At 35.5% G+C, this 27,343-nt stretch overlaps 2 protein-coding genes across 9 annotated transcripts in view; one reads left to right on the top strand and one right to left on the bottom strand.

Moving 5' to 3' along the window:
- The first annotated feature begins 730 nt into the window (after positions 1-730).
- On the top strand, positions 731-11,300 carry SELENOP (selenoprotein P). Of its 2 annotated transcripts, none has more exons than XM_058718800.1 (5): positions 731-863; positions 3,884-4,099; positions 4,352-4,564; positions 5,843-5,960; positions 9,800-11,300. In XM_058718800.1, the coding sequence occupies exons 2-5, from the start codon at positions 3,897-3,899 to the stop codon at positions 10,448-10,450; spliced, it is 1,185 nt and encodes a 394-aa protein (XP_058574783.1). In that variant the 5' UTR covers positions 731-863; positions 3,884-3,896; the 3' UTR covers positions 10,451-11,300. The 2 variants fall into 2 exon arrangements, with proteins under 2 accessions (XP_058574783.1, XP_058574793.1); XM_058718810.1 differs by having other exon boundaries at positions 9,800-10,532.
- The window catches only part of CCDC152 (coiled-coil domain containing 152), a 30,554-nt gene continuing 14,347 nt past the window's right edge, over positions 11,137-27,343 (bottom strand). For 6 of the 7 annotated variants that reach the window (XM_058718830.1, XM_058718853.1, XM_058718822.1 and 3 more), the window contains exons 5-8: positions 18,623-18,687; positions 16,447-16,549; positions 14,311-14,438; positions 11,137-12,393 (exon numbers count right to left, since the gene is read on the bottom strand). In XM_058718830.1, coding sequence (XP_058574813.1) covers positions 12,235-12,393; positions 14,311-14,438; positions 16,447-16,549; positions 18,623-18,687 — 455 coding nt within the window. In that variant the 3' untranslated portion in view covers positions 11,137-12,234. The remainder of the gene's footprint in view (positions 12,394-14,310; positions 14,439-16,446; positions 16,550-18,622; positions 18,688-27,343) is intronic. The other variant, XM_058718869.1, reaches the window with a different exon arrangement.

Raw genomic sequence — 27,343 nt, 5'->3', positions numbered from 1 at the left:
GTAAGAACTTTCCATTTAATTTGTGAAAAATGTGAAATGTCTATATCCTTTTCCATGCTCAACTTCTACCACTAAAATTTTTTATCTGTATGGTACTTATATTTGTAAATATTTCCCATTCAATTCTTAAATGCTTCTGTGGGATCCACAGGTCTTACAGGGAGTTCAACATCTGTTATAATATACTGAGGCTTGGTTTGCCTCTGCTAGGAGGTTTAGTTTCTTGTTCCTTTCCTTAAATGAAAAAGAAGAGAGCAGAGATCCTGTGAGATCCCACACAGATCCAAGTTTTAAACATAGTAAAATAATCCAAGCAACTCTGTAACCGCAGGAGAGGGAAAGATTTGAAACAGCAGGTGACTTTTGTAACAAAGCTCACACAGTCTGGGTTAGGCTAACCTGGCCACAACAGAGCAGAAGGAAAAATCAGATTTTTTTTTTTTTTTTTTTTAAAGCAGCAGCAGCTTAACTTGCTGGCTCAGCAAATGTTTTTCCCTATTATAGTTTGAAAAAGAACATGACTTGGAGGCCCTTTTACCCTTAGTCCTTCCTCCCGCCCCCGACTGTACCATTAAATCCTAGATACTGGGGTGACTAAAAAGGATAAGGAATAAATCAATAATCACAAAAAAGTTTCCCCCCATTTTATGCCTGGCAGCACTTGCTGCTTTCTTTAAGTTGATTGTAACAACCAGTTCAGGGGTTTGCTCTGCTTGCAAGGTCACAGCCAGAGGGGGGCAGTGAACTTTGGACTACAGCCCAGGAGAGAGGTAAACAACAGGACTATAAATATCAGGGCTTCTGGCTGTGGAGCTGCGGAGCTGAGCAAAGAGAAAGGAAGCAGGCTGATCCGAAGGGGTTGTGTAAGTAGGAACTTTGTGTTCTCCAGTATTTCTTTTAGAGTCTGGTAAATAATTTGATTTTGAGTCTGATAAAATGTTTCTGTCCTTACAATAGATTTTTTAAAAAAGAGAGATAGGTAAAGTGATAAAAATAATACAAAAGAAAGAACAAAAGGGTCTGGACTTGGGTGTGGTGGGTGGAGGTCCGCAGCCCTTTGCTGATTTCTGCCCTGTCTTGTGCCTCCGGAGGATAGAAGATGGGAGCAGAGGAGGCTGGAAAAATCAGTTACTCTGCAAAGAGTTGTGATGTTATAGAGACAGTTTTGCTTGTTTAAGCTTAAATGTCTCCCACTGCAATGCAGAGTGAGAACTCTAAGGAGAAATCAGCCCGTGGGTTTGAAGAGCAGAGGCTGAAATAAGGCCATTCTACAGTGCTGTAGAAACGTCCAGGGATACTGTGAGGAGTTTCAGGAAACAAAACAACAACAACAAAAAAATCCCTGGCGGCAGGGAAAGCAGGTTGGGTCCACTGGGCAGAAGTGGTTGCCCTTAAAAGAGTTCAAACCCATGTCAAATCAGGTGGCCTGTGATTAAGTGCAAAGTTTTGCAGTTTACAAGGTGAGTGGGTACTTTTAGGTGAATGAGGAAGGAGCTTCAGATGCCAGTTTGAAGTTAAGGGAGAAAGTTTCTGCATATTCTGCCTTTTAATGGGGGAGTTTTAAACAAATGGTAGTCTGTATGTGGCCAGAAATCTAGTTCTGTGATTGAAAAGTGGTGAGATTAGTGAAATTTACAAATACTTTCAACAGCTTCTAATAAATCCTATTTAGTTATTTATAGATAGATATAACTATAATCAAATGTTTATTATGCAAAAAAATGATCTTAAGACAAAGTTGAACGGCCTATTGAATATAACAGAAGAGGAAAATTTGCGAGTGTGAACACTGTAACCCACTACCCTTTATGTCTTTTTTCATCAAAAAAACTAAATGAAGGGAATAAGGGAAAAAGCCTTTTCATTTATATTTGCTACTTAGCCACTAGAAAGGGTATGCAAAAGTGAAAGGGTATGGCAGAGTGAGGAAACCAAGCGCTGAATTTATGCTGAAGCTTCTATAGTTACTGAAATTCTATTCTAGAAAGTAGGGGAAATCTCTCCATCCTAGTAAAAAACCAAACAGATTGAATTGAATTATTTTGATGTTCTCCTTGCCATCCCAGGGCATAAACAAACAAAACCCTGGCTACTATAGTTATTAAAGGTGATCTACCTCATAGCTAAGAGGTCATGTTTTGGATTTAGCAGAACTGGTTTGAATCTAGTTTCTTTGGTGACCTAATATCTGTGTGGACTTGGGCAAGATGCCTAAACTCTCTTGGCCATGTTTCTTCAGCTGCAAAAGGGGGGTAATGGTCATATAGTTCTAAGGATTAACTGACATGATAAAAAAAAACAAAACAAAACTGCTTAGCACCACCTGTATAGAGTTCTGTAAATGCTCAATGAGCAGTAGCCATAATAAGGATAATTGTGTCACCAGTATAAATACGATCCTAAAGAAATTTGCCAGATTTAGTCCAGATATATCCTCTCTTTTTTTAAATATTAGAATTTTAAAAAACAGTAGAATAGTTGGGATGGCCTTAATCATTTGATTTATCTCTCTCTCTTTAAGTTAGGCTCTTGGATTTTGTGATATTAAATGATATGAAAGATAGTCAAGTTTTAAAAATTCTATACTTATCAGTGCACCAGATCCCAAATCAATCTGATTCTAATCTTTCTACTCCCATCTTAATTCTGGGCTCACTCTAACTTATCATTAGCTGCCTACTAGCAGCTATCATTAGCTCCCTCCTCCCATCGCTCCCCCCCCCCCCCCAAAGTACTTTTACTTTCTTATCCCAGATCAGTGCCTGAAAATGTGTCAACTTCCTAGTTCTGGAATGTTGCCCTGATCTCTCTCCACAGATTCTTACATCAGAATAAGCCTGTTCCTGGGTTTTTCTTTTTCTGCTCTTCTCTGCTGAATGTGTTCCTTGTTTTCACTACCTGTCTATAGTTCACCTGTTTCATGTGTACCTCTCTGCTGAGAGCCCTAGTCTGGGGAATATTTCTAGTCAGATATTTAACTTTTCTACTCAGAGGTACTTACCCAAGAACGTGCCATCTAGTCACAGAAATTTCTTGAAAGTAATGGTAGCCAATAAATAGACTGAGTGTGAATTGCAGTGGGTCTTAAATGGTTGAAGGGGTCGTGATTTGTGACATTTCTCCTTGGTCAGTCAGGCTTTTTCCTTTGGTTCCTATCTATCTTGGATGTGGTAGTAACATTTTGGCAGGCAGTTTTATACCTGAAAAGATTCAAATCCTTTAATATTCACATACAGCTAGACTTTAAAGAATAAGAAGAACAAAAGGGATCCGGACCCAAGAGACTTATAAATACAGAAGGCTTGAACATGAAGAACTAAGGGCCCCATATGGGCCACCTTCATGTTGGTAAACTGCCCTTACAACCTCCTCTTTCTTCCGGGGTTCTCTTTCCATGCTGGCTCTTTTCATTTCTGTGCAGAATCCTCTACTTACCCTTTCCTTTCTTAGATTGGTGGAGGACAGAAAGCAGCAATCAGAACTTGGTGCATTTTAAATAAAAACAAAATCACGTCTGCAGAATGTTATTGGGTTATAGAGGGCACAGTCTCAAAATTTTTCTAAACATGTATGTTCTCCTAGAGAAATACTGGGCTGCCTGTTCAGGCAGATTTCCATAGCATGCTTACTAAAGTATCTTGTCAGGTCAGATAGTTAAGAGGTGCTTTGACAACTCCCTTGCCTCTGGCTGATTTTTTACTCCTTTTGGGAAGATTTGATGCAGGAAGGCCCAACATGATCAATGAGCCCAGCAACACTGGGATAGAATCCATGGGCTAGATAGTGATAGAAAGGGGGACTGTACTGGCTGTATTTCTAGAAATTCCTGGCTATGACTGTGAAGTCACCTGTGAAGATGACAGCAAGGTTTCCTCTTTTACAGGACAACCCCAGCAATGTGGAAAAGCCTGGGGCTTGCCCTGGCTCTCTGTCTTCTCCCATGGGGAAGAACAGAGAGCCAGGGACAAAGCTCTTTTTGTAAGCAGCCTCCAGCCTGGAGCATAAGGGATCAAAATCCAATGCTAAACTCAAGTGGTTCCGTGACCGTGGTTGCTCTTCTTCAAGCCAGCTGATACCTGTGCATCCTGCAGGCATCCAGGTGAGCTGGTTTCAGTGGTCTAGGATTTCTCAAGGGGAAAGCTATTAAATACATGATACATACATACATAAAATAAAATAGAAATGGAAAAGATGTATTTATTAAGTCACATTTTATAAAGAAGAGATATGAGTAAGTAAAAAAAAAAGTCGTAAGAGAGTTTCATGTAAAAAAAGAGTGAGGAGAGAGAAGTCACTAATGAATTCAATGAGATTTTTCCTTTTTTTTTTGTATTTTTCCCAAATACTTTAGATTGGAAGACCTGAGAGTAAAACTGGAGCAAGCAGGATATTTGAACATCTCTTATGTTGTTGTTAATCATCAAGGACTCTCTTCTCGATTAAAATATATGCATCTTAAAAATAAGGTTTCAGAACATATTCCTGTTTATCAACAAGAAGAAAACGAAACAGATGTCTGGACTCTCTTAAATGGGAAAAAAGATGACTTCTTCGTATATGACAGGTGTGTATACACACACACATGCACACACACACCCCAAATTAAAAGATGCCTTCTTAGCATTTAATTTAATAGTGATTTAAAATAAGACATCTTCTTTTGTTTTATTACCAAGTACTCAGAGTGAGCTATTAAAATGGTTTTAATGTTTTATTTCACAAACTGACTTTCTTCTGTGCAAAAGAATTCACCATTCTAGTAGGGAAATACAGAAAATTGACTATAATCGCCCCCCCTCCCCGCAATAAATTAGCATTCTGCCTGAATAAAAGGATCAATTTGTGTATCAAGTACAATTCAAACCTGAGAATTTGCAGAATAACTACACTTTGCAGACCACTTTTTTATCTTTAATCTGATTAATAATTTAAAGGTTACACACCTGAATTTCTGAACTATAAAGTGTTAATCATTTAGATCTAGTCTGCATGAATCTGCTTTTGATTCCATGAATAAATAAAACATTTGTATCTTAAGGGAACCTCCATGTTTACATTATTTGATATTACCAACATTTTTAGTTGGTGCTGTTTTCTTTTGACTCTTCAGAAATGGTGAGGCATACTCTGGTTAGACCTAAGCCCTACTTCATCTTAACTCTAAATATTGTTAATATTACATACTCTTTTAGGACTGCAAACTTCTAATTTAGACAGTTGCAAAGTGTAGCTCTTTGATAGTCACATAATATTATATATCCTGGGAAAAATGTGGGAAAGAAGGACATTTCAACTCCACTATTTCTGAGAATGCTGAGTATTATAATTCCATTTCTTTTATTATGCTGAAATTTTTGTTGCATCAGACATATTTTTAAATAAATGGGCTATTGGCCAAGACTTGAGGATACTGTAATTTTTTGTTGTGTGGAATTTGTGCTGCCATAGCAGTTATGAAAACCTCATGTGATTTGCAGAGCCTGATTTATGGTAAGGTAGTGGTTTGTGCATTCATAGAATTTATAAGTCTATACCAAATTGTTTTTGACCAAGTCACAATGACTTATGTATTTTGATATAATTTATAGTGGCATATCTAGAAGATTTCAAAACGCTGGTATGAGACTCCCGGTAGTCTTGCTGTGACCTAACCTGATATGTGGTGCCAGGGAGCTCACTTGAGACCCCATTCAAGGAAGTTTATTGGAGGTGTGAATGGGTCTTAGTTATAAGACCATTAAACCAATAGCACCTATCCCAAACTGCTTGAGTATGATCATGATACAGAAAATATTGTAATGATATGTAATGATAAATGTAATGTTTGCCCTTTTTTTTTTAGATGTGGCCGTCTTGTATACCATCTTGGTTTGCCTTACTCCTTCCTAACTTTCCCATATGTAGAAGAAGCCATTAAGATCGCTTACTGTGAAAAGAAATGTGGAAATTGCTCTCTCATGGTATTTTATTTTTCTCAATTATTTCTCCTGGGAGAAAAGAGAAAGTCCTTTAAGAGTTATCTAAATAAGTTAATATTTCATGATCAATTAGCTAAGCAATGTTTCTGTTGGTATACTAAAAATAAACAACAGTCATTTTTATAATTACTTCCTATTATGTAACATACACCGTAAGACATTTTTTTCAAGATCCGTATTGCTGCTTTTATCTAGAAGGAGTTTATAAAACAAAAACCAACATAGATGGCATATTTCAGATACCACCAAATGATGTTGGGTGTGTTCAAAATGCCTAAAGAATTCAGCCAACATAAAATATTATTGTAGTACCCTGAATGTGTTCACACGAGAGCATAGTGATGGCAAAGCTTATTCATGGCATTACCTGAAATGGAATTGAGGCCCAGATAGTTACTTACTATATCAAAGATCTAAGACTGCAGCTTTCCCATGAAGCCCTTACACTGTCTGCCCACTCTGCAGTCAGAATTACTGCATTTATTTCACAGTGGAATAAGTTTTCTACTTGTTATTGATATTTTTCTCCCAACAACCATGAGAATATTTACTCCTTTTTATGAGAAGCTCTACATTTAAGTATTGTTTATAAAAAGATACTCAAGGAATTGATTTTAATTTATATTAACTAGACTCCCCCCTTCCCATATTGAAAAGGAAAACAATTCCAAACAATGTTTCCTTAATAGGGAAAATTGGCAAAATTTGAACTCAGGTTTAAAAATAGTTCTGCATTTTATTTGAGAGCTATACATCCTTCAGATTTTTCCAGTTGTAAAGAAGCCATCTCGATTTGTAATGAATTATTTAATTAATTAATTTAGTTGTGGAGCACAACAGGTTAATTACTCTAGTTATATAATTTTTCACATTTTAATCTTCATTATAATCCTATGAAGCTTAGTCTACTCTTTCTAAAGATGGGGAGACAGAAGTAATGCAAATAAAGTATTAACTCAATGTCTGACTTCTACTAAGTATGTAATAAATGCTAGTTATATTGATTCCTCATATTCTGGGACTATTTTGCATTTTTGCAAATGCCTAATAGTTATAAATATACCCCGTTATATTGAAACAAAGGCAGAAACAGTCCCATAACATGCTTAAAATTTATGAACCTCTTGTAAATAGGATATACCATATATATCTGATGTGCCAAATCAAATTGGAGTTTTCCTTTTTCATTGTATCCTAGATGCCATCAATTGTAGGACACATTATTTTATGTACTATTTTAAAAATGCTGTCAGCTAAGGTAGGACACTGTTACAACACCATCAATAATAGGATGCATTCTGATTTTAAAGATATTAAAATGTGAAAAAAATACATTGCAGGATCAATAAAACCTAGTAATCCGTTTCAGAAACTAATTAGACCGCTACTGTCAACTTTTGAACATTTAGAACATTACATAGTATATTTTAAAAATTTATCAAGTTGTTTATAAGCTTTTAATCAAATAACATTAAATACTCAAAAGGAAACAAGCGACAAAACTAAAAGGCAGCCTGTGGAATGGGAGAAAATAGTTGCAAATGACATATCCGATAAAGGGTTAGTATTCAAAATATATAAAGGACGTCTAAAACTCATCACCAAAAAAAAAAAAAAGAATAATTCAATTAAAAAATTGGCAGAAGACATGAATAGACACTTTTCCAAAGAAGACATACAGATAGTCAACGGACACATGAAAAGATGCTCAACATCACTCATCATCAGGGACACACAAACCAAAACTACAATGAGATGTCACCTCACACCTGTCAGAAGGGCTAAAATCAACAACACAAGAAATAACAGGTCTTGGTGAAGATGTGAACAAAGGGGAACCGTCTTATACTGTTGGCGGGAAGGCAAACTGGTGCAGCCACTCTGGAAAACAGTATGGAGTTTCCTCGGAGAGTTAAAGATAGAACTACCCTATGACCCAGCAATTGTGCTACTAGGTAGTACTAGTATTAGTACTAATTCAAGAGGATACGTGCACCCTGATGTTTATAGCAGCATTGTCCACAATAGCCAAATTATGGGAACGGCCCTAGTGTCCGCTGATTGGTGAATGGATGAAGATGTGGTGCATATACAATGGAATATTACTCAGCCATAAAAAAGAAAGAGATCTTGCCATTTGCTAAAGATGTGGATAGAGCTAAAGAGTATGATGCTAAGTGAAATAAGTCCGAGAAAGACAAATGCCATATGATTTCACTCCTATGTGAAATTTCAGAAAAAACAAATGAGCTCACAGGGATAAAAAAGAGAGGCAAACCAAAAAACAGATTCATAATTACAGACAACAAACTGAGGGTTGCGGGAGGGGAGGCGGGCAAGGGGACTAGGGTAAATAGGTGATGGGGATTGAGGAGTGCACTTGTCATGAGCATCAGATGATGTGCAGAAGTGTTGAATCACTATGGTGTACACCTGAAACTAATATTACACTGTATGTTAATTAATAGGAATTTGAAGAAAAGCTTAAAAAATAGCATGAAATTCTCAAAAGTAATTCAGAAATAACCAAAAACTGTACCACTTAATAGTTGTATGCAAAAATCCGTGGAATTTTTAACCTTTCAAAACACGGAACCATACCGCTTAGAAAATCAGTTTGAGAGATGAAAAAGACTCACTAAATTTATTTATAAATCACTTTAGGGTAAAGGTTTCATATTATATTGCGATATCTATAAGCTTTGAGCTTATATTCGTAGGCACACAAGACAATAAAGACTTGGCAGCAAATTAACTAGATTGAGGCAGAATGGGATTGTATGCCCAGTGGAAGATGGGCAGTAATTTGCTACTTGCAGCTGCCAGCTCAACAGTAGGGACACAGTAACAAGACTGGTGAATGGTGAAGTTCAAAACATTTCCTGGCATAAGCTGAGGCGTGAAAAACTGATTTTCAGCAGAGTTTATTGGCATTTTTGAATTAGAAATTAGTTTGCTTCAGAATAGAACATTAAGTATGAATATAATATTAGAAGTATCCATGTAGTTCAGCTGCTTTTAGGATTTGATATTTGTTTGACTTTACTGCAATCGATGTAAGTTCTTTTAACCAGTTTATTTAGTTTTGCTTCTGCAGATGTAAATATAGTGGTTTGGCTTTCTTTTTAAGCCTTCTGTATCTCTTAAATTCTTCTTCAGGGTTCTTAAAAATCGGGGAAACGCTCTTGATAAGAAAAGGAAGATTTGAATTCTGCTATTGATTTAACCAGTATAGAAGCTTAGGCGAACTGCTGAATTTTATTTATTTATTTATAAATTTTTTTTTTAACATTCTTATTTATTTTTGAGATAGGGAGAGACAGAGCATGAACAGGGGAGGGTCAGAGAGAGGAGGACACAGAATCTGAAACAGGCTTCAGGCTCTGAGCTGTCAGCACAGAGCCCGATGCGGGGCTCGAACTCACGGACTGTGAGATCATGACCTGAGTCGGAGTCGGCCGCTTAACCGACTGAGCCACCCAGGCGCCCCTGAACTGCTGAATTTTAATTGTCTTGTGCTTTGTTTTATCTATTTGCAAAACATTAATGTTAATTCCTTTGGAAGATGCTTGAGGATTCTCTGATTAAATGCAAACTTTGCACAAGAAGAACTTTATGTATGATTGGAACCAAATTTTAATAAAAAGTTTGGGTGTTGAAACACATCAAAATTTTATCTCATTAACATGATGTTAGAAAAACAAAGCCAGTTTAATCCTAATTACTTTGAATTTTATATATGTTAGCTTTACAAAGAATTTTTTGTGCACAGCTCCTAAATCTACAAATTTGTTGAAAAATGATTCATAAATTTGTTCTAGACACCGGAAGATGAGGACTTCTGTAAAATTGTATCTTCAGCTACCGTGGGAAATACAACTGAGGCTCCACAGCCACATCACCACCACGACCATCACCACCATCACCACCATCATCACCATCATAATCATGAGCATGGGCATCAGCATCATGGGAATGGTGAACTTGCAGAGAACCAGCAACCAGAAACACCAGATGCCCCTGGGCACCCCCCTTCTCAAGTCCCTCATAACCACCACAAGCACAAGGACCACCAAAGACAGGGCCATCCAGAGGACTGAGATATGCCAGCAGGCAGTGAAAGTTTACAACTTTCTGTCCCACCAAAGAAGCTCTGACGAAAGAGATGTATAAATCAATTACACTGCAAATTGCCCAAAGATTCAGAGTTGGCTCCTAGCAGCTGATGCTGACACTGACGACATCTGATATTTGAAAAAACAGGGTCTGCAATCACCTGACAATGTAAAGAAAACCTCCCCTCTTTATGTAGCTGACAGGGACTCTGGGCAGAGGAGAACGTCATTGAATCTTGACAGTGACGTTTGCCTCCAGCTGCCTGACACGCAATTCAGCAGCCCAAGCCCACAGAGGCCAGCACCAATTGAAGCTGAGAAAATAAGGCCAAAATGTGAAAATGACCTTCATACTAAATATTTTAAATAGGATTTTACTCCCCAAGTCAGTCTAGACAATTTCGTTTCCAGCATTTTTATATGCTACCTAATTAACAATGATCTAAAACTAAGAATTGGATTTGTACAAAACATGGGGAAATCTATTATATTGGCTCCCAAATTTTAAAATTTAAGTCAAAGAAATTTTGACCTAAACCAAATTTTTATTATTTTATTATAAAGGTGATTGCAGCACTTGGTTAATATGTTTTTCTTTTTCTTTTTCCAGCATTCTACTTGTATTAATGAGAACAGAGACATAAACTATGACCTAGGGGTTTCTGTTGGATAGTTAGCAATTTAGAATGGAGAAAGAACAACAAAGACATGTTTTCCATTTTTTTCTTTACTTATTTCTCAAAAAATACTTGTCTTTTTAATCTTACATTTTTAACTGATTAAATCTTATAAAGAACTGCCTTTATAATTCTTTCAGGTTCCAGAAATACTGACACATGAATATTTTGCTGTGACTACATTTTAAATACCCATTTATACTTTGTATGTCTAAGAGTCATAGTCTTGATTTTTACTATCACATATGAATGAAACTCTTATGTCTTATTTTCTTTATCTAGCATTATTATATCATACTGTTTAAAATTTGAGATAGTCTGTCTTGAAAGATGTAATGGAGAAGGTAAATGAATGTTGTCTGTCTCTTGATTGCTTAGAAAGTATTTCCATAGTCAATGATGGTTCAATAGGTAAACTACGTGCTATAAACCTGAACTCCTCTATGGTTAATACTATTAAGCAAGAATGTGGTACACACAGTTGGCCAAATGTGGATTTGTTTAAATAAACTCAATTTAAAGTGTTTAAAGCGATCTTTTTTTCATTGTTATTATTTAGGTAGTATGTTATATTAATGACAGAAGTGGCATTTTCAACTGCTTTTAAAGAAATTAAGTAGCAACTAATGAATTTACTGTCATACTCAAAACCGTCTACGCTTAGGGCAGGATCCTTTGTCAAAAGGTTTAAGTTGCGAATCTTTGTCAACAGAGAGACGTTGCTCTAAATTGCGAATGGTATTACGAAGAACTGCAATCTCCTTGTTTTTTTCTTCTTGAAGATGTTGAAGCTTCTAAATAAAGCAGCAAAAAATTTGTTACTGCAACTCAGAAATAGTAAGATTAAATACAAGAAGCAATAAAACAACAAAAACTACATTTCTGGTTTAAGTAGATTAAAAAAGCTTGTTTTGAAAGGTTTATGATTTTATTTTTATGAGGCTTACGGGGTACAACTGGAATAAGGATATTAAAACATATTTTAGCACCATTTGTTTTAGTTTATTCTCTTTTTTGTATATAGCTTGAAGTTATGAATCATAAAGTAGGAGTTGAACAATAAAAAAAAATACTACCTAAGTGCCTAAATAACTTCAGAATAGTAGGTCAGCCTTAGTTCAGAACAGATCATGGAATTCCTTACATGACCAAAGATCAGAGGACTTCTCTAATGTTTTAATTTACTGCTAAACTTTACTATGTCTTTAAATTTTTTAAAGTTTTATTTATTTTTGAGAGAGAGAGGGAGAGAGGGAGAGAGGGGGGGAGAGAGGCTCAAACTCGTGAACCACGAGATCATGACCTGAGCTGAAGTTGGACACTTAACTGACTGAGCCACCCGGGCACCCCTAAGATTTACTATTTTAAATTGAAAGTGACTTTTAAATATTATTCAAAACCTAGTATCTTTCTGGTTGTGTGATATATTTTAAGAAAAACTGTTAAGTATATTGTTAGTAAATACTAGATAGCTTTTATAGAAACACCCAGAACATTTATTTTCTTAACACAATGGCTATGGAAAAAAATCTCACATACCCTTCTGTAGATACTCTGTGGCAAAACAGTAGAATCTGCATAGGATTTTGATTTAGTTTGAACTCTTGCTAGTTTGGCATCAAACTGAATCAAGTTTAAAAAGAAAGTCATTGAGAACATTCTAGTTAAACAACTGCTTCTATAAATATAAGTATAATCCATTATATCTTTTAACATGTAATCTCTAATTTAAGTATATTCTCTGTACAATACAATATAGAGAAGTTTTTCTTTAAGAAACAGTTTTTAAGAAAGAGCAAGGAACACCCAAACAAGATTAACCTTGCTCCATGTTAAAATTTCCTGGGGAGCTTTTTAAAAGTACCAAATACCTGGGCACTACCTTAGAGATTCTGGGATGGAGTCAGCATTATCTTTTTAAGACATTAAAAAGATAGATGATAGATGATTCTATCATGCAAGGCAAAGAATCTAGATAACTAGGGTTGAGAATCTAGTTAAAGATGGATAAAAATATTTTCACGTTACTGTGAGTATCCTTTTGTAAAGAAATGTAGTATAGTCAACAGTCATGGGATAAAAACTCATATACTCTACTGTAAAAACTTTGAGACTAAGTGGTAGAATCTGGATATAATTTTGTTGATTCAGTCTGAACTCTTACTATTTTGACACTAAACTGAATCAGGTTTAAAAAATTCTCATAAGTCATTCTTACAGGTCATATATACATATATTTTTTGCAAAATCTTTCATTATAATTCTTCCCTTTGGGTTGAGTTCAGTGTAGCCTCTCTGTGGTCTAAAAACAAACTCTGTGAGATCGTGTTCTGGTTTGAGGAGGAAAATGGATAGCTACAATGAAGACGAGGAACAAAAAGAGTTGTGTGCATCAGTGTAAACCACAGATTTGGGCTCCACCAGAGACAGGGCACAGATGGCAAACAAAATGCACATTTTCAATCAATGGATTAGAAGTTGATGGTAGAACCTGAAACATGGCTTATTGTTTCTCAGTTGGCTATCCAGACCTCTCTGTGGGTTGTGGGCACACTTGACCAGAGACAGTAGCAGCAGCAAAATGCCTCTCAAGTCAACATCAGTTCCCTTTTGCTCAAAGATTATACAGATTTCAACACTGAACCTCACCAAACACCCCAGAGATACCAAACTTCCATGAACGTGAATAGTAAGTTATCTTTAATAACTAAACTGGGGAATTCTGACAACATAAAGTAAGGTGGGAGTCAGACTGGGGAAAAGCAATGGAAGAATGATGGAAATGGAGACGGGTAGAATCTAGAAAAAAAATTTTAAAGAACAAATATATTGTCAAAACATCAATGTCTCTGAGATTCTGACATCTGGTTAAACAACCTACTGAAAAGGCTTTAGAAGAGCCTAGAACTAGAACTGCAGCCTTTGAGATGCCCTATGTAAGGTCCCTTTAACATTTATTTATTTTTTAAATTTATTTTTATTATTTTTTAAATACAATTTATTGTCAAATTGGTTTCCATACAACACCTTTAACATTTTTTTTTAAACATCTAGTTTGTCTGCCCTTCTGATATGTATTGTCCACACATTTATTAGGGAGCAACCTGCCTCTTTTTAATAAAAGTTGAAGGAATTTCTATTGGTTTACCAGGGTTCCACAATTTCTGCTGAGGAGAGAAAAATGTTAACGATTAGATATACTCTCCCCACTGCTGGAATGGTAGTCCTATGAAGCTTGCATAGACTCAGCTACAAAGTGTGGGTAATCCTTGAATTATCGATCTCCAGTCTCAGAGTAAACAGTACCCTCTCTGGAAACCAGGACCTTTTGAACGACTGAAGAATCCCACCTTCCAGCCAAATGCTGCAAGGTAGCGTAGCTAGCGTGGTCTGGTGTTTGAGAACTGCACGTGACGGAGAATGAGTGTGTTGGGGTTGTTTCTATACCTGAAATTTATCTCACTGTGATGAAAAATAACCAAAATTCAATCTAGAGTTAAGGGATGCATCTTCAAATTTAGCAGACCCTTAAACACTTACCTCGAGCTGTAATTTGATTATTTCACTTTGTTTTTCCTTTTCTTGAGTTTTTAACTTTGCATTTAACTCTGAAATTTCCACCTCCTTTTTCTCTATCAGTTCTTTATGCTTTTCTTCATTTGACTCAACTGAAGAAAACGAAAATAAATAAATAACTAATCAGTTAATTCATCTTAACATTTCAAACATTTTATAAGCTTATATTTCATTAGCATTTTAAACAATCCATAAGCAAGTACATTTTGGTAATAAGTACACATATTTTAGAAACTGTTTATATGCAGGGTAGGTTTTATATATTTTGAATAAGCCCCTACAAAATGCTTGAAACACAAAGATCACCCATTAACTGCTTCTGAACAAATAAGCTGATTTGTATTTTTAAACATGAAATATATATAGGGGTGTCTGGGTGGCTCAGTCAGTTAAGTGTCCGACTTTGACTTGGGTCATGATCTCGCAGTTTGTGAGTTCGAGCTCTGCATCAGGCTCTGTGCTGACAGCTCAGAGCTTGGAGCCTGCTTCGGATTCTGTGTCTCCCTCTCTCTGCTTCTCCCCTGCTCGTGCTCTCTCTCTCTCAAAAATAAACAAACATGTTAAAAATTTAAAAAAACGTGAATTATATATAATTATATAACATATAAATAATATAATATGTAATATAGTAATAATAAAATTAATAATTATTAATAATATAACATATTAATAATATATAATACATATAATATTATATATATATATATATATATATATATATATATATATATATATGAGAGACAATAAATAGGAGACTTAGTGGTTAAACAGGGACATAAGGCCTGGGTTCCTAGGTATAGGGGGTCCCAAATTACTGGATGATTCTAGAGCTACATCAAACCCCCACTATACTCTGTTCCACATGATTGGGCCTCTGTCATGTTCACACCATGTCTCTATGCTTCATCAAATTTCCTCTGCTCTTATCTTTCCTATTCCTACTAGTGATACCATATTATCCAGTATGGGAGTCTCAAGGACATTTCTGACTTTAGGGGGAAAAGAAGGAGTCAACTCATCCACAAGCCCCACAAATAAGGGGTCTCCATCCATGATTAATCCACTACTTACTTAGTTTCAAGCCTCATTTTTGCCTCAGTTGGACTCTATGTCCAGGCTCTTAATCACAAGTCTCTACACCCTATACACTGTTGCCAGATTAGTCTTTCTAAAGCATACCTCTAAGTATGGCCATCACTTTCTCAGAAACCTTTAATCCCTCCCTTTTTTTTTTTTTATCCTAAAATTCAAGGGGTCAAAGAATCCAGCCCTAGCCATGGCTGCTGGCTTTTTTCTTGCTAACCTTTCTGTGTGGTGCAAAGAAGAGGTAAGAAGTAGACTATTATTCCCTAGAATGTCCTATGTCTTCCCCTCTCTACGTCTTGGCTTCTATTTTCTCTCAGTATACTGAGAGACTCTTTTTTTCCATCCTCTCCAGTGAACTTTAGCTATATTCAGTCTTCAGGATCAGGGCCTTGTACTTAACAGTGCTGAAGGACAAAAGTTAGTAACTTTGATAAAGTTCAAGTTAAAATGTTTTCCTTCATTGTTTGTGCTTTTTAGTTCTTTCCAAGGAGTTGTAGCTAATTCAAGTTCACAAAGATTATCTTCTATGCTTTCTTCTAGCAGTTTTGTAGATGTAGGTTTATATTCTGACATTCATTTCCAGCAAATTTTTACATATGTCGTACATAAGTATGGGCTCATTTGGAAAAGTTTTTATTACTTTTATGAAACCATATAACTCTCAGCATAAGATCATGAGACCTGCTTTAATAAAGGAAGAAATTTTATTATTGAAATTATATCCTATATGCCAAGTATATAAATATTAAAGGTATTATACATTTCACATTAATTTTTATATAAGGACATTAGCTGCTTCATATTAAATAATGTTAAATACAAAAACCATAAATCCAGCTTAGAAATGTTGTAATTTATATCACATAAATAAATTGAAAGGTACAAAACCCAAATTAAAATGCATCAAGGCAATGTTCATTCAAGAATATGGGCAATTACTGAAAAAAGTTTATACATGCATTTAAATTATTTTATGATGTCTTAGAATTCAGTAGGTCAAAAATAAAAACTTACTTTTTTCCTGCATATCCTGATAAAGTTTCCTTATTTCTATTTTATGTCCCTCCTCTTTGATTTTCATTTCACTCATAAGTTTGGCAATATTATTCTTATATTCCTAAAGATTAAAATACGTATTAATTCTTCAGTTTAAATATATGTACACAACTTTCCACTAATTAGAAAGGTGAAATTCTCATACTTTATATTAATTGTTAATATGTAACCATATCTAGAGAGGAAAGATATTGTTTATCGCTTGAATAATCAGCTTTTTTTTTTTTCAACCTTTTTTATTTATTTTTGGGACAGAGAGAGACAGAGCATGAACGGGGGAGGGGCAGAGAGAGAGGGAGACACAGAATCGGAAACAGGCTCCAGGCTCCGAGCCATCAGCCCAGAGCCTGACGCGGGCTCGAACTCACGGACCGCGAGATCGTGACCTGGCTGAAGTCGGACGCTTAACCGACTGCGCCACCCAGGCGCCCCTTGAATAATCAGCTTTGAGAAGGAACAATTTCTGGTCCAAGTAGATACAGCCCATCCAGAGACAATGTATTCTTATCTTTGCTTCCTGAATACTCATCACCAGTGTTTAACATATCATATAATCTCAAAGTATTTTGGTAACTGTATAAATAAATGCCATGATAGCATTAAAATATGTCAATTAAAGCCAAAGTTATACTTTAGAGCTAATAGTACATTCTGTTCAATAGCTGGCAAGCTTAACCTAACATAGGATGACTACTTTGAATGTGACCTGAAGTTCTGTTTCTGAAAATTATATAAACATCCCTAATTCCCAGAAGGAAGTTAAGCACTACCCATGGTAAAGGTTAGTTTTATGAGGAGGAGGCTAGGGAAGAATGAATTTGGGAGTTGAGAAGTGCTTGACAAGTGCCTGAGATTAGTTTCTTAGGTTGCTGCAGCATAGGAATGATTATTGTGTTAATGTGGACAGTCGCATTCAGAGAGGTGTTGGAAGAGAAAGCTCCCAAAGATAAAATTTACAATTTTTCCAGAGGGATGTTCCTACATAAACCACTTACAGTCCTAAGATGTAGGCAGGAGAAAAGGAAAGCAGCAAGAATAAAAATAAAATAGGATACTAAGAAAGGTACATTAATGAAGGCAAGAGGTTCAAGAAAAGCTTCTAAACATCATAAAAGCAGGGACTTTATTTTTACTCATCATGATGTCTCCAATTCCTATAGTATCTTAGGCTAAGCAATATTCTATGGCTTGACATTTTAGAAGAGAAAGAAGGTAAAAATTTCTCCCCCTTTTCTCTGCCCCAATGATACCCTAACTGTACCATCTATCATTGAGCTTTATAGGAAAGGTATGGAAAGAATGGGAAAGAAGAAAGGAAGGGGATAAAGGAAAGGAAAAATAAAGGGTGGGATATATTCCAGACATATTTAAATTAACTCAAGTGAGGAACCAGATTGAATATGGAAATGATCCTTCAACTTGAAGTTCTAAGCTTGATACAGATCCAATTTGAGTTTTGGAAATCTTAGGTCTGCCAAGGTTTGACATGTTGGCTCTTGGGAAAGGAGAAAAAAATTATGATAATAAGCCTCCCAAAGGGTGGTGGGAACTGACATTTACTGAGAACTTTTTATGTTCTAGGCACTGTGTTATTTGTTCTATAATTGCTGCCATATGCTGTTCCTATAGGAGGAAAGAAAAAGTAGCAGAGGGTATGGTAGCCCTGGGGAGAGAAAGAATTGGTTATCCACATAAAGTCTTCTCTTCGTTTGGATGATGCAATAAAATTGCAAAAGGTTACTTAAATCAGAAAGATCAAAGACTCATTTATTTTATGGTAAAAAGTTTAAAAGTGCTAATTAATATAATAGAGTATACTCTAGAGTAAAAGTTTTATTAACATAATTTAAAAATATGTAGCAAAATAGTTATATCTCTTTTTGGTGGGAAGACAAAGTAATGTAAGTGATACCTTAGTGCGTTATAGTCTGCAAAGAGACTAGAGTCCTTAAAACTGTTATTTCTTTAAGAAGTTTTATTCATTAAAAATTCTGGCACACACATACACATATATATATTTCCTTTCCAAATTTTGGCTGTCCTTATTAATGAAAACCACCCTCCTTTTTTTTCTAATTTGAGAAGACAAATGCTCTACAGGAATTTGATTGAATATAAAAATACATAAACTCACTTGTTCATGAGACTTCAGCTTTTCTCTCATAAGATCAGCATTTCTTTTTAGTTGTTCATTTTCACCTGTGTAAAAATAACCAGAGGGCATCCTAATACACAAAACATTTTAATTAACATGGGAATACATTTAACATTTTGAGTTTCCATTCATATATGCATTCAACACATACACACAGCATCTACTACACACGAGGTTGCATGCATGGCGCTGGAAATATTGAAACAAACAAAATTATTGCTTTTCAAAGAACTTACGTCCAAACGGTAAAACAGATGTGTAAGTGGTTATGATATGCTATGATAATTGCTCTGGAATGGCAGTGTGTCTGAATTACCATGGGGACTTGTGGAAAAAAAGTCTTATTCAGCCTGAAGTCAGGAAAGGATTTACAGAAGAGAAACCATTTGCACTAAGACTTACATGATAAGGGTCACCCCATGTGGCAGGAACGTATTTCACATGCATAAAACTGCACAGAAGACTTTGGGCTTGAGTGACTATAGCACATTTGGGCAAGTTACAATTCAAATACAGTATTGTTGGAATGTAAACTCTGAGGAGGATGTGTTACATAGGTTGAAGCCATATCCTAATAGGAGATGGACATATTGCATATGAGTGGCTTTAAATTTTATTTTATAGGTTACAGTCAAAGAACTTTGAACAGTGAAGGGAAATGATTAGTTACATGTTGAAAAAATGATCTGGCAGTGTAGATGACGAATGGGCAGGTTTTGACCCTAGATGAATGGGTATCAGTAAAAATAGATCAAGTAAGAAATAACAGGAGCCTCAATTAGGTCAGTGGCAGTAGGACATAAAAGAAAATGAAGATAATTATTTAGATGGTAAGATTACCAGGAGACTTATGACTGACTGGATAGCAGAGGCAAAAAAGAAAGGGGAACTTTTGCTTTCTAGGTTTCTGGTTTGGGTAATTGAAAAATGTTTGGGCGCCTGGGTGGGCTCAGTTGTTAAACATCTGACTTTGGTTCAGATCACGACCTCAAGGTTCATGAGTTTGAGTCCCATATCTGGTGAGTTCAAGCTCTGGTAAAACCTGAGACCCGCTTCAGGTGAGCCCTGCTTCTCTCTCTCTCTCTCTCTCTCTCTGCCTCTCACTCACTTGCGCCCCATCCCTCTCTCTCAAAAAACAAAGCAAAATTGAAAAAAAAAAAAAAGAAAAAAATGTTCATCAGTTTGGGAAAGATTAGAAGAGGAAGACTTTTAGGAGTGAAATGAAGACTATAGATTTTTACCTGCTAAATTTGATTGCTTGAGATATCCAGAAAACATTTCTGGTAGGCTGAGAAATATTTAGAGGTGGCCAAAGGAGAGTATTCTGTAAAGGAGACTGAGAAGTGTCCAGAGATGCAGGAGAGAGTGGTACTGAGAAAAGAGAGGTTAAAGGGATCATAATAAGTAGCAATAAAAGCAGTAAGAAGATCAAGTAAAAGAACTTTGAATCTGAAAACTTTGGGAAATGCTCAATTGTTGTAAGTTGAAGACTAGGCAAAGGTAAGGCAATGGATAGAGTGAGTACACCAGACCATTCCCTTGAGGTTTGATTGTAAAAGGAAAGAGTGAGGGCATTTGGAGGGAATCAACCTAAAGTTAAGGAAACTTTATTTTCTTGTTTATTTAAAATATGGGAAAGATGTGAGTTGTTTAAATGCTGAGAGGAATGGACAGTAGAAATAAATTAAAGACAGAAAAGAAGGGACAATTGAAGATGCAATACCCCAGAAGAGAGACAAGAGTTAAACCCAAGTGGAGGAATTAACTTTGGATAGGAAGAAGGATTTTCTCTCTCTTTTTTTTTTTAAGCTAAAGAGGAAGGTAGTAAGGATATGTCCAGGTATGTATATATTTGGAAGAGGTATAGTGGGAAGAAGAGGTACTAGGTGGTAAGAAATGAGATAATTTATGTCTGACAGCTTTCACTTTTTCTGTGAAATAGAAAGTAAAATAAGTCGAAAGAGAAAAGAACAGGTTTAAAGTTGGGGGCTAGAAGATTGCAAAGTTTGAAAAGTCAGGATAAATGAAAGGTATAATTGAAACTGAGATTCATAAATTAACATAGGTCTGCAATGTATGTTTTTTTTTTTTTCCATTAGTCTTCAGTAATTGCAGCCTTATCAGTAAAGCAGGTGTATGGTTGGATTGATCCATATTTGAAAATTACTATAGTTGGTATTACAGGATGGGTAATGGAAATAAAACCACTGCCAAAAGAGAAGATAAGTGATATTCTAAGCTAGATATATAAGCTATAAAGGGAGGAAGGTTTTATCTTACAGCAACATTATTGAGAGCATTGTTATATTTACTTAATGTCTTTTCATGTAAAATGTAAATAAGAAAAAAAGAGAAACATATTAAAATATGGTTTTGCATCTTTAATTTGCCATATTGTTTCAGACCTACCATAATTGACATCTTTTGTATATAACCAAAGCCATCTCCTGACTTGGGATGATTAAGAAGGAGCAGTGCTTGACAGTTTTCTATACTCACCTTGGTAATCTCTAGGTTAGATCAGGAAAGAGTCCATCCTGATATAGTGTGTGATGAGGGTTTGAAACAGAGTCAGACTCTGTACCTAAGCCAGACATAAAAGGCTCAAAGCTAAAATATAGGCCAGGAGTAGACTTGGCATCAAGACTTGTAATTCAAAACCAGTGTGAAATAGAGGCCGGGGCTTGAGTTCAGGGACTACCGGGGACCAGTGACAAAGATGAATGAGACACTAGACTTGGGTAACAGTAATTATAGCTTTGTATTGTTTAGAATCAGTTTGTCTGTCAATATAGACAAAAAAACTTGCTAGAATTTTGATTGGGATCACACTGAATTTATAGATCAAGTTGCGAAGAACTGACATCTTGACAATATTGGGTCTTCCTATCCATAAACATGGACTATTTCTTCATTTATTTAGTTTTTTTTTATTTACTTCATCAGAGTTTTGTAGTTTTCCTTATATAGCTCTAGAACATATTTTGTTATACATATACTTAAATATTGAATTTTGGAGGTTATTGTGTTTTTACTCTCAAATTTCACTTGTTCATTGCTGTTATATAGGAAAACAGTTGACTTTTATGTATTAACTTTGTATAATGCATGCAACCTCGCTATAATTGCTTATTAATTACAGGTTATTTTCCTCCCAAATCTTCTGAATTTTCTACCTACACAGTCATGTTATCTATGAACAAGGACAGTTTTATTTCTTACTTCTGAATCTGCATACCTTTTATTTCTTTTTCTCGTCTTATTGTCTTGTCTTACTGTCTTATTGTACTAGAACTTCTAGTACAATGCTGAAAAGGAGTGGTGAGAGAGGAATATCCTTGCCTTATTCCTGATCTTAGTGGGAAGTCTCTAATTTCTCACCATGAAATATGGTGTTAGTTGTAGCCTTTTATAGATTTTCTTTTTAAATCAAGTTGAGTACATTCCCTCTACTCCTAGTTTACTGAGATGTTTTATTTTCAATCATGAATGGGTGCTGGATTTTGTCAAATACTTTTTGTGCATCTACTAATATGATCATCTTTTCAATCTGTTGGTGTTCTGGGTTAAATTAATGAAGCTTTGAATGTTGACCCAGTCTTGTATACTTAAGATAAATTCTACTTTGTTGTAGTGTATAGGCCTCCCAAAGCATTCTTCATTTCTGTTACAGAGTTTTTGATCTCTAGCATTCCTTTTTGCTTCTTTCTTAGGATCTCATCTCTCTGCTTACATTGCCAATTTGTTCTTACATGTTATCTACTTGATCCCTTACAGTCCTTAACATAGTAATCATAGCAGTTTTGAAATTCCCAGTCTGATAATTCCAACATCTCTGCCATGTTTGATTCTGCTCTGTCTCTGCAAATTGTGTGATTTTTTTTTGCCTTTTAGTTGGGCTAATATAATAGAGAGTCTAGGTTCACCCTAACTTTTGGTAACATGTTAGCAGCTCTCTTTAGAATACGGAAATATTTAGCTTAGAAATATATATTTTTAAATCTTGTGCCCTAGTTAGTAATTTCAGTTTAATAGCACAAGTCCCACTCAACATCCTATTACACTTTTCCTCCTACAATCTTAACATAACATAATCAATAACTAGTCACAGCAATAATGAATCATTAAAGATTTAAAAAAAATTTTTTTTAACGTTTATTTTTGAGACAGAGAGAGACAGAGCACGAACGGGGGAGGGTCAGAGAGAGAGGGAGATACAGAATCTGAAACAGGCTCCAGGCTCTGAGCTGTCAGCACAAAGCACGACGCGGGGCTCGAACCCATGGACCGCGAGATCATGACCTGAGCCAAAGTCGGAGGCTTACCTGACTGAGTCACACAGGCGCCCCATTAAAGATTTTTTTAATGTTTATTTTATTTTTTTGACAGAGAGAGAGAAAAAAAAAAAAGAGAGTGAGCAGGAGAGGGGCAGAGAGAGAGGGGGACAGAGGATCCAAAGCAGGCTCCATGTTGACAGCAGCGAGCCCAATGTGGAGCTCCAACTCACAAACTGTGAGATCATGACCTGAGCCGAAGTCAGACGCTTAACTGACTGAGCCACCCAGGCGCCCCTAAAGATTTTGGATGTTATATGAACAATGCTTTAGGAAGGCTTGTCTTGCAATATAGTAACATTAAGAGGAACTTTGGAAATGGAGTCTACATATGAAACTGTCACATGGGTAAGAGGTTATGAATATGTAAAATTGATATTGTTGGAGAGGAAGAGTACATAGTAACTGCAAACTTTTGGAGTCCTGGTTATTAGGAGAATAGAAGTATTTGGAGCAGAAAGAGAAAATCCAGAACTGTGTTTACAGGGGAAGATGATGAGTAGCATAAATATCCATTAAATCACAACATTACAGTGAGAGTAGAAATCTAAAATCAGTTTGCTTTCAAAGGCTGTAATCAGACAGATAAGAAAGTGTTATATTTTAAAGTGTCATAAGAGATTAATCTGAATGGTGGCTTTAGTTTATAAAAATTTTGCTGGAAAATTGATATTTCCTTGAATGGAAAGCACCAATAATTTGACAATATTTCCAACTAAAATACTTACTTATAAAATATACTACTGCCTTTAGAACAAATATTTCAGATATGTTTCTCCCACTCACTCCCATTCTAATGGGATTTTCAAACCATAGGGACACAGTACATTAATAACCATGTAACCTGAAAGTTTCCAAGATGAAATGTGACTTGTTAATAGAATATATGTATTCTAGAATTAGGAAACTGGAGATTTTGGAGGATTCTGAACTGTATAATAAAGGAGTTATACTTTCCAGTATCATTCAGTTTTGTATGATTTTCAAGTTTAAGATTTTCTGGCTTTTTTTTTTCTTTTGTTTTGTTTTGTTTTGTTTTTGTCACAATAATTAAGGGCTGGGAACTGTGTAAAAGAAAAAAAAAAACATTGTGCTAACTAGGCAACTAATACCTCTTGTACCTATTGGAAATGCTGAAGCATCCATCACTGAAAGATGAAAGAAAAGGTATTTGATGCTTTCTTTTTTCAAAAGTTTTTTAATGTTTATTTTTGAGAGAGAGAGAGACAGAGAGAGAGAGAGAGAGAGAGAGAGAGAGAGACAACACAAGTCGGGGAGGGCAGAGAGAGCAAGACACAGAATTCGAAGCAGGCTCCAGGCTCTGAGCTGTCAGCACAGGGCCTGACGTGGAGCTCAAACTCACGAACCACAAGAACGTGACCTAAGCCAAAGTCAGACACTTAACTGACTGGGTCACTCAGGTGACACCGATGTTTTCTAATTTATAAAAGTATACATGCTTGTCTTAGCAAGTGAAGCATCTGTAAGGGGAAGCTAATCATCTCTACACACCTTCCCTTCCACTTACCTCACCAAAGTTATCAATGTTAGCAGCATGGTCTGTATTTCTTTCCTACTTTTCTTCCAGCTTATATAATCATATATAAACATATCACACATTTGTACTGGTTTTATTTATTTTTACCAATATAAAATTGTACTACATACATTACTTTGCAAAAAACTTGTTTCCTAAAAATGGATGTTCCTTCAAATCTGTAATTTTTTTATGCATATATGTAAATACATTTTTATAATTTTATATACATAGGGTCATATCATACATGCTGAGCTACCCTTAGGACACTCTTCCCTTCTCTCTCTTTCATTTTCTTTCTGCTTTCTTTCTCTCCCTCTTTTTTTTCTCCTTTTTCCTCACCCCTCACCCCACACCCCTGGTGTAATTGTGTTTCCTTCTCAGTTTTTCCCTTGAACTTATTAAACTCTGGATCACATGTATGTATACACATACACATTTCCATAATTTTATTCATATCTTTTGTTCATTTAAAAAATTCTATTTATCCCTGCTGGTCAATTTGTAGATCTCTTTGTATATGGAGAGCTCTTTGTAGATTGTAGATATAAACTACATTTGTATTTGAAAACACTTTTTGAAATAAATTACTTGTTTTTTTTCACTTTTGCATGACAAAAAAACATGCAAAGTTTTGTTGTTGTTGCTGTTGTGTGGTACTTTTGTTGTGTTGTTGTTAAAAAAGTCTGTTAGGTCTTTTTTTCTTTATATAGTATCTGAAGTTTCCAGATTGGTCAAGAAGACACCCTGCAGCTAGCTCTAGGTTGTATCCTGGATACAGCTGATGATATATCCTGACTTTTCTTTTAAGTTTTTATTGTTCTTTTTCATACTGAAGTCTTTTCTCCATGTGGACTTTATTTTTAATGTGGTAGAAAAGAGTCCAACTTTCTTTTCTTCCAGATGGAAAGTTAGTTGTGCCAGTACCATATGTTAAAATGCCATTCTTTTCCCAATAAATTGACATATTTCTTGTGTCATCTATTACATTAAAAAATACTGAGGCCTGTTTCTAGAATCTAGTTCTCTATTTTTTCTGTGGATGTATTTTTCCATTTTTTATGCCAATACCATAATGATTTCATTACAACAGCTTCAGGGCATGTTGTTATCTGGTAATAAAACTCCCTTTTCTCTTCATTCTTCTTATTTTTTTTACAGTTCTCTTGTTTATTTGTTTTTTCCATCAAATATCTTCAAGATTATTTTATACAATCTCCTCCAACCCCAACTTAGAGTTTTACTTAAAATGGCATTAAATGTGTATATTAACTTCAGGAAACTGACATTTTAATGATGATAAGTCTTCCCTCTGCCAGAATAACTGATCAACCCATCCAAATGTTATACTGCTTGCATATTATCTGGTTTTGGCACATCTATAATTATGCTAAATGCTAAACAGAACCATATAACTTATCTGTGAACTAAAGCCACCTACTGAAGAAATAACAAACATTCCTTAATACTTTATATTACACTTCAGTTGGCTCTATGTTGCCTTTCATTTGTAATACAAACAACATATGATTATTGTTGGCGCTGTTACTTTTTCGTCATCCTACCAGATTCTACATTAGATTTTCAAACAAAGGTTTCTACTCTGGCTACTTCTTCAAGTGGTAAGGCTCTTGATGGTCTGGCTAGAGTATCTGTAAATTCAAATAGTATTTTGTATCAGTGTAGAGTCCACCTGGTCCTTATATTTAGCAAGTAATCCTTCTCTGGCCCAGCCAAAATTCAACTTATTCTCTTGGACTCTAATAATTTTGCAGTATATTTTTCTAAAATTAGCTATTCTCCTTTAGTACTGAACTGGGAGGAAGTCCTTAAGTGTACATTGTCTTTATATTCATTGTTCACTTACAGCGAGTTTTTAAAATATCATTTATGATTAGATTGCTTAGCTTTGTAATAATTTCATTCCATAATAAACTAGATATTTTTACATTCAAAGTTTTTACTTGATTGGTTGCCTGAATAAAGGCTATGTTGATCTAGGGGCGCCTGGGTGGGTCAGTTGGTTAGGTGTCTGACTTCGGCTCAGGCCATGATCTCGGGGTTCGAGCCCCGCGTTGGGCTCTGTGCTGACAGCTCAGAGCCTGGAGCCTGTGTCAGATTCTGTGTATCCCTCTTTCTTTCTGCACCTCCTCTGCTCATACTCTGCCTTTCTCAAAAATAAAAGAAACATTACAAAAAATTTAAAAGAAAAATTTAAAAATTTAAATTTAAAAATTTAAAATTTAAAAGAAATGCTATGTTGACCTAAATTAAGATTGTCCTCCAGTGGCATTTACTCAGATCCTGGAAAAGTTTTTGTCTTTTAACTAACTGAATGAATGTTTTTATTTTATTTTATTTTAAATTGGAAATTTATAGTTATATAACCATTTTTTTTCTTATTTTGTTTTGCCTTTGTTTCTAGAAAATTTAGAGCTAACTTTTGTGCAATACTGAAGCACCTACTCCTTAAGTGAGGTTTCTGATCCAAGTATTTTCCTAACTCTCTTCCTATTCATTACAGGCAGGGCCAGCATTATGAATGTGCAATCTGTGTGTCCGTGTTGGGCCCTGCACTCGGAAGGGTGCAACACTTGCTTTAACATTCTGCCATTAATGTCTTGAAGTTCTTTTTGTCTTCGAACTTATATTTTTAAGTAAATTCCAGTGGGACAATGGAGCATGCATGTGAGCAGAGAAGATAAGAGCAACATCTATGTCTTGCCACTACATTCATACACGGCACTTGCAATGCCCCATGAACACAGAATTCTGGTGGACTCATGATACTTGGGAGTTCAGCAAGACTCAAAAATACAAGTACAAGGT

Source organism: Neofelis nebulosa, chromosome 1 (assembly GCF_028018385.1).
Source record: "Neofelis nebulosa isolate mNeoNeb1 chromosome 1, mNeoNeb1.pri, whole genome shotgun sequence".
Taxonomy (NCBI): domain Eukaryota; kingdom Metazoa; phylum Chordata; class Mammalia; order Carnivora; family Felidae; genus Neofelis; species Neofelis nebulosa.
Note: the sequence above shows the minus strand (reverse complement) of the source record. Positions and strands in the feature narration are given on the sequence as shown.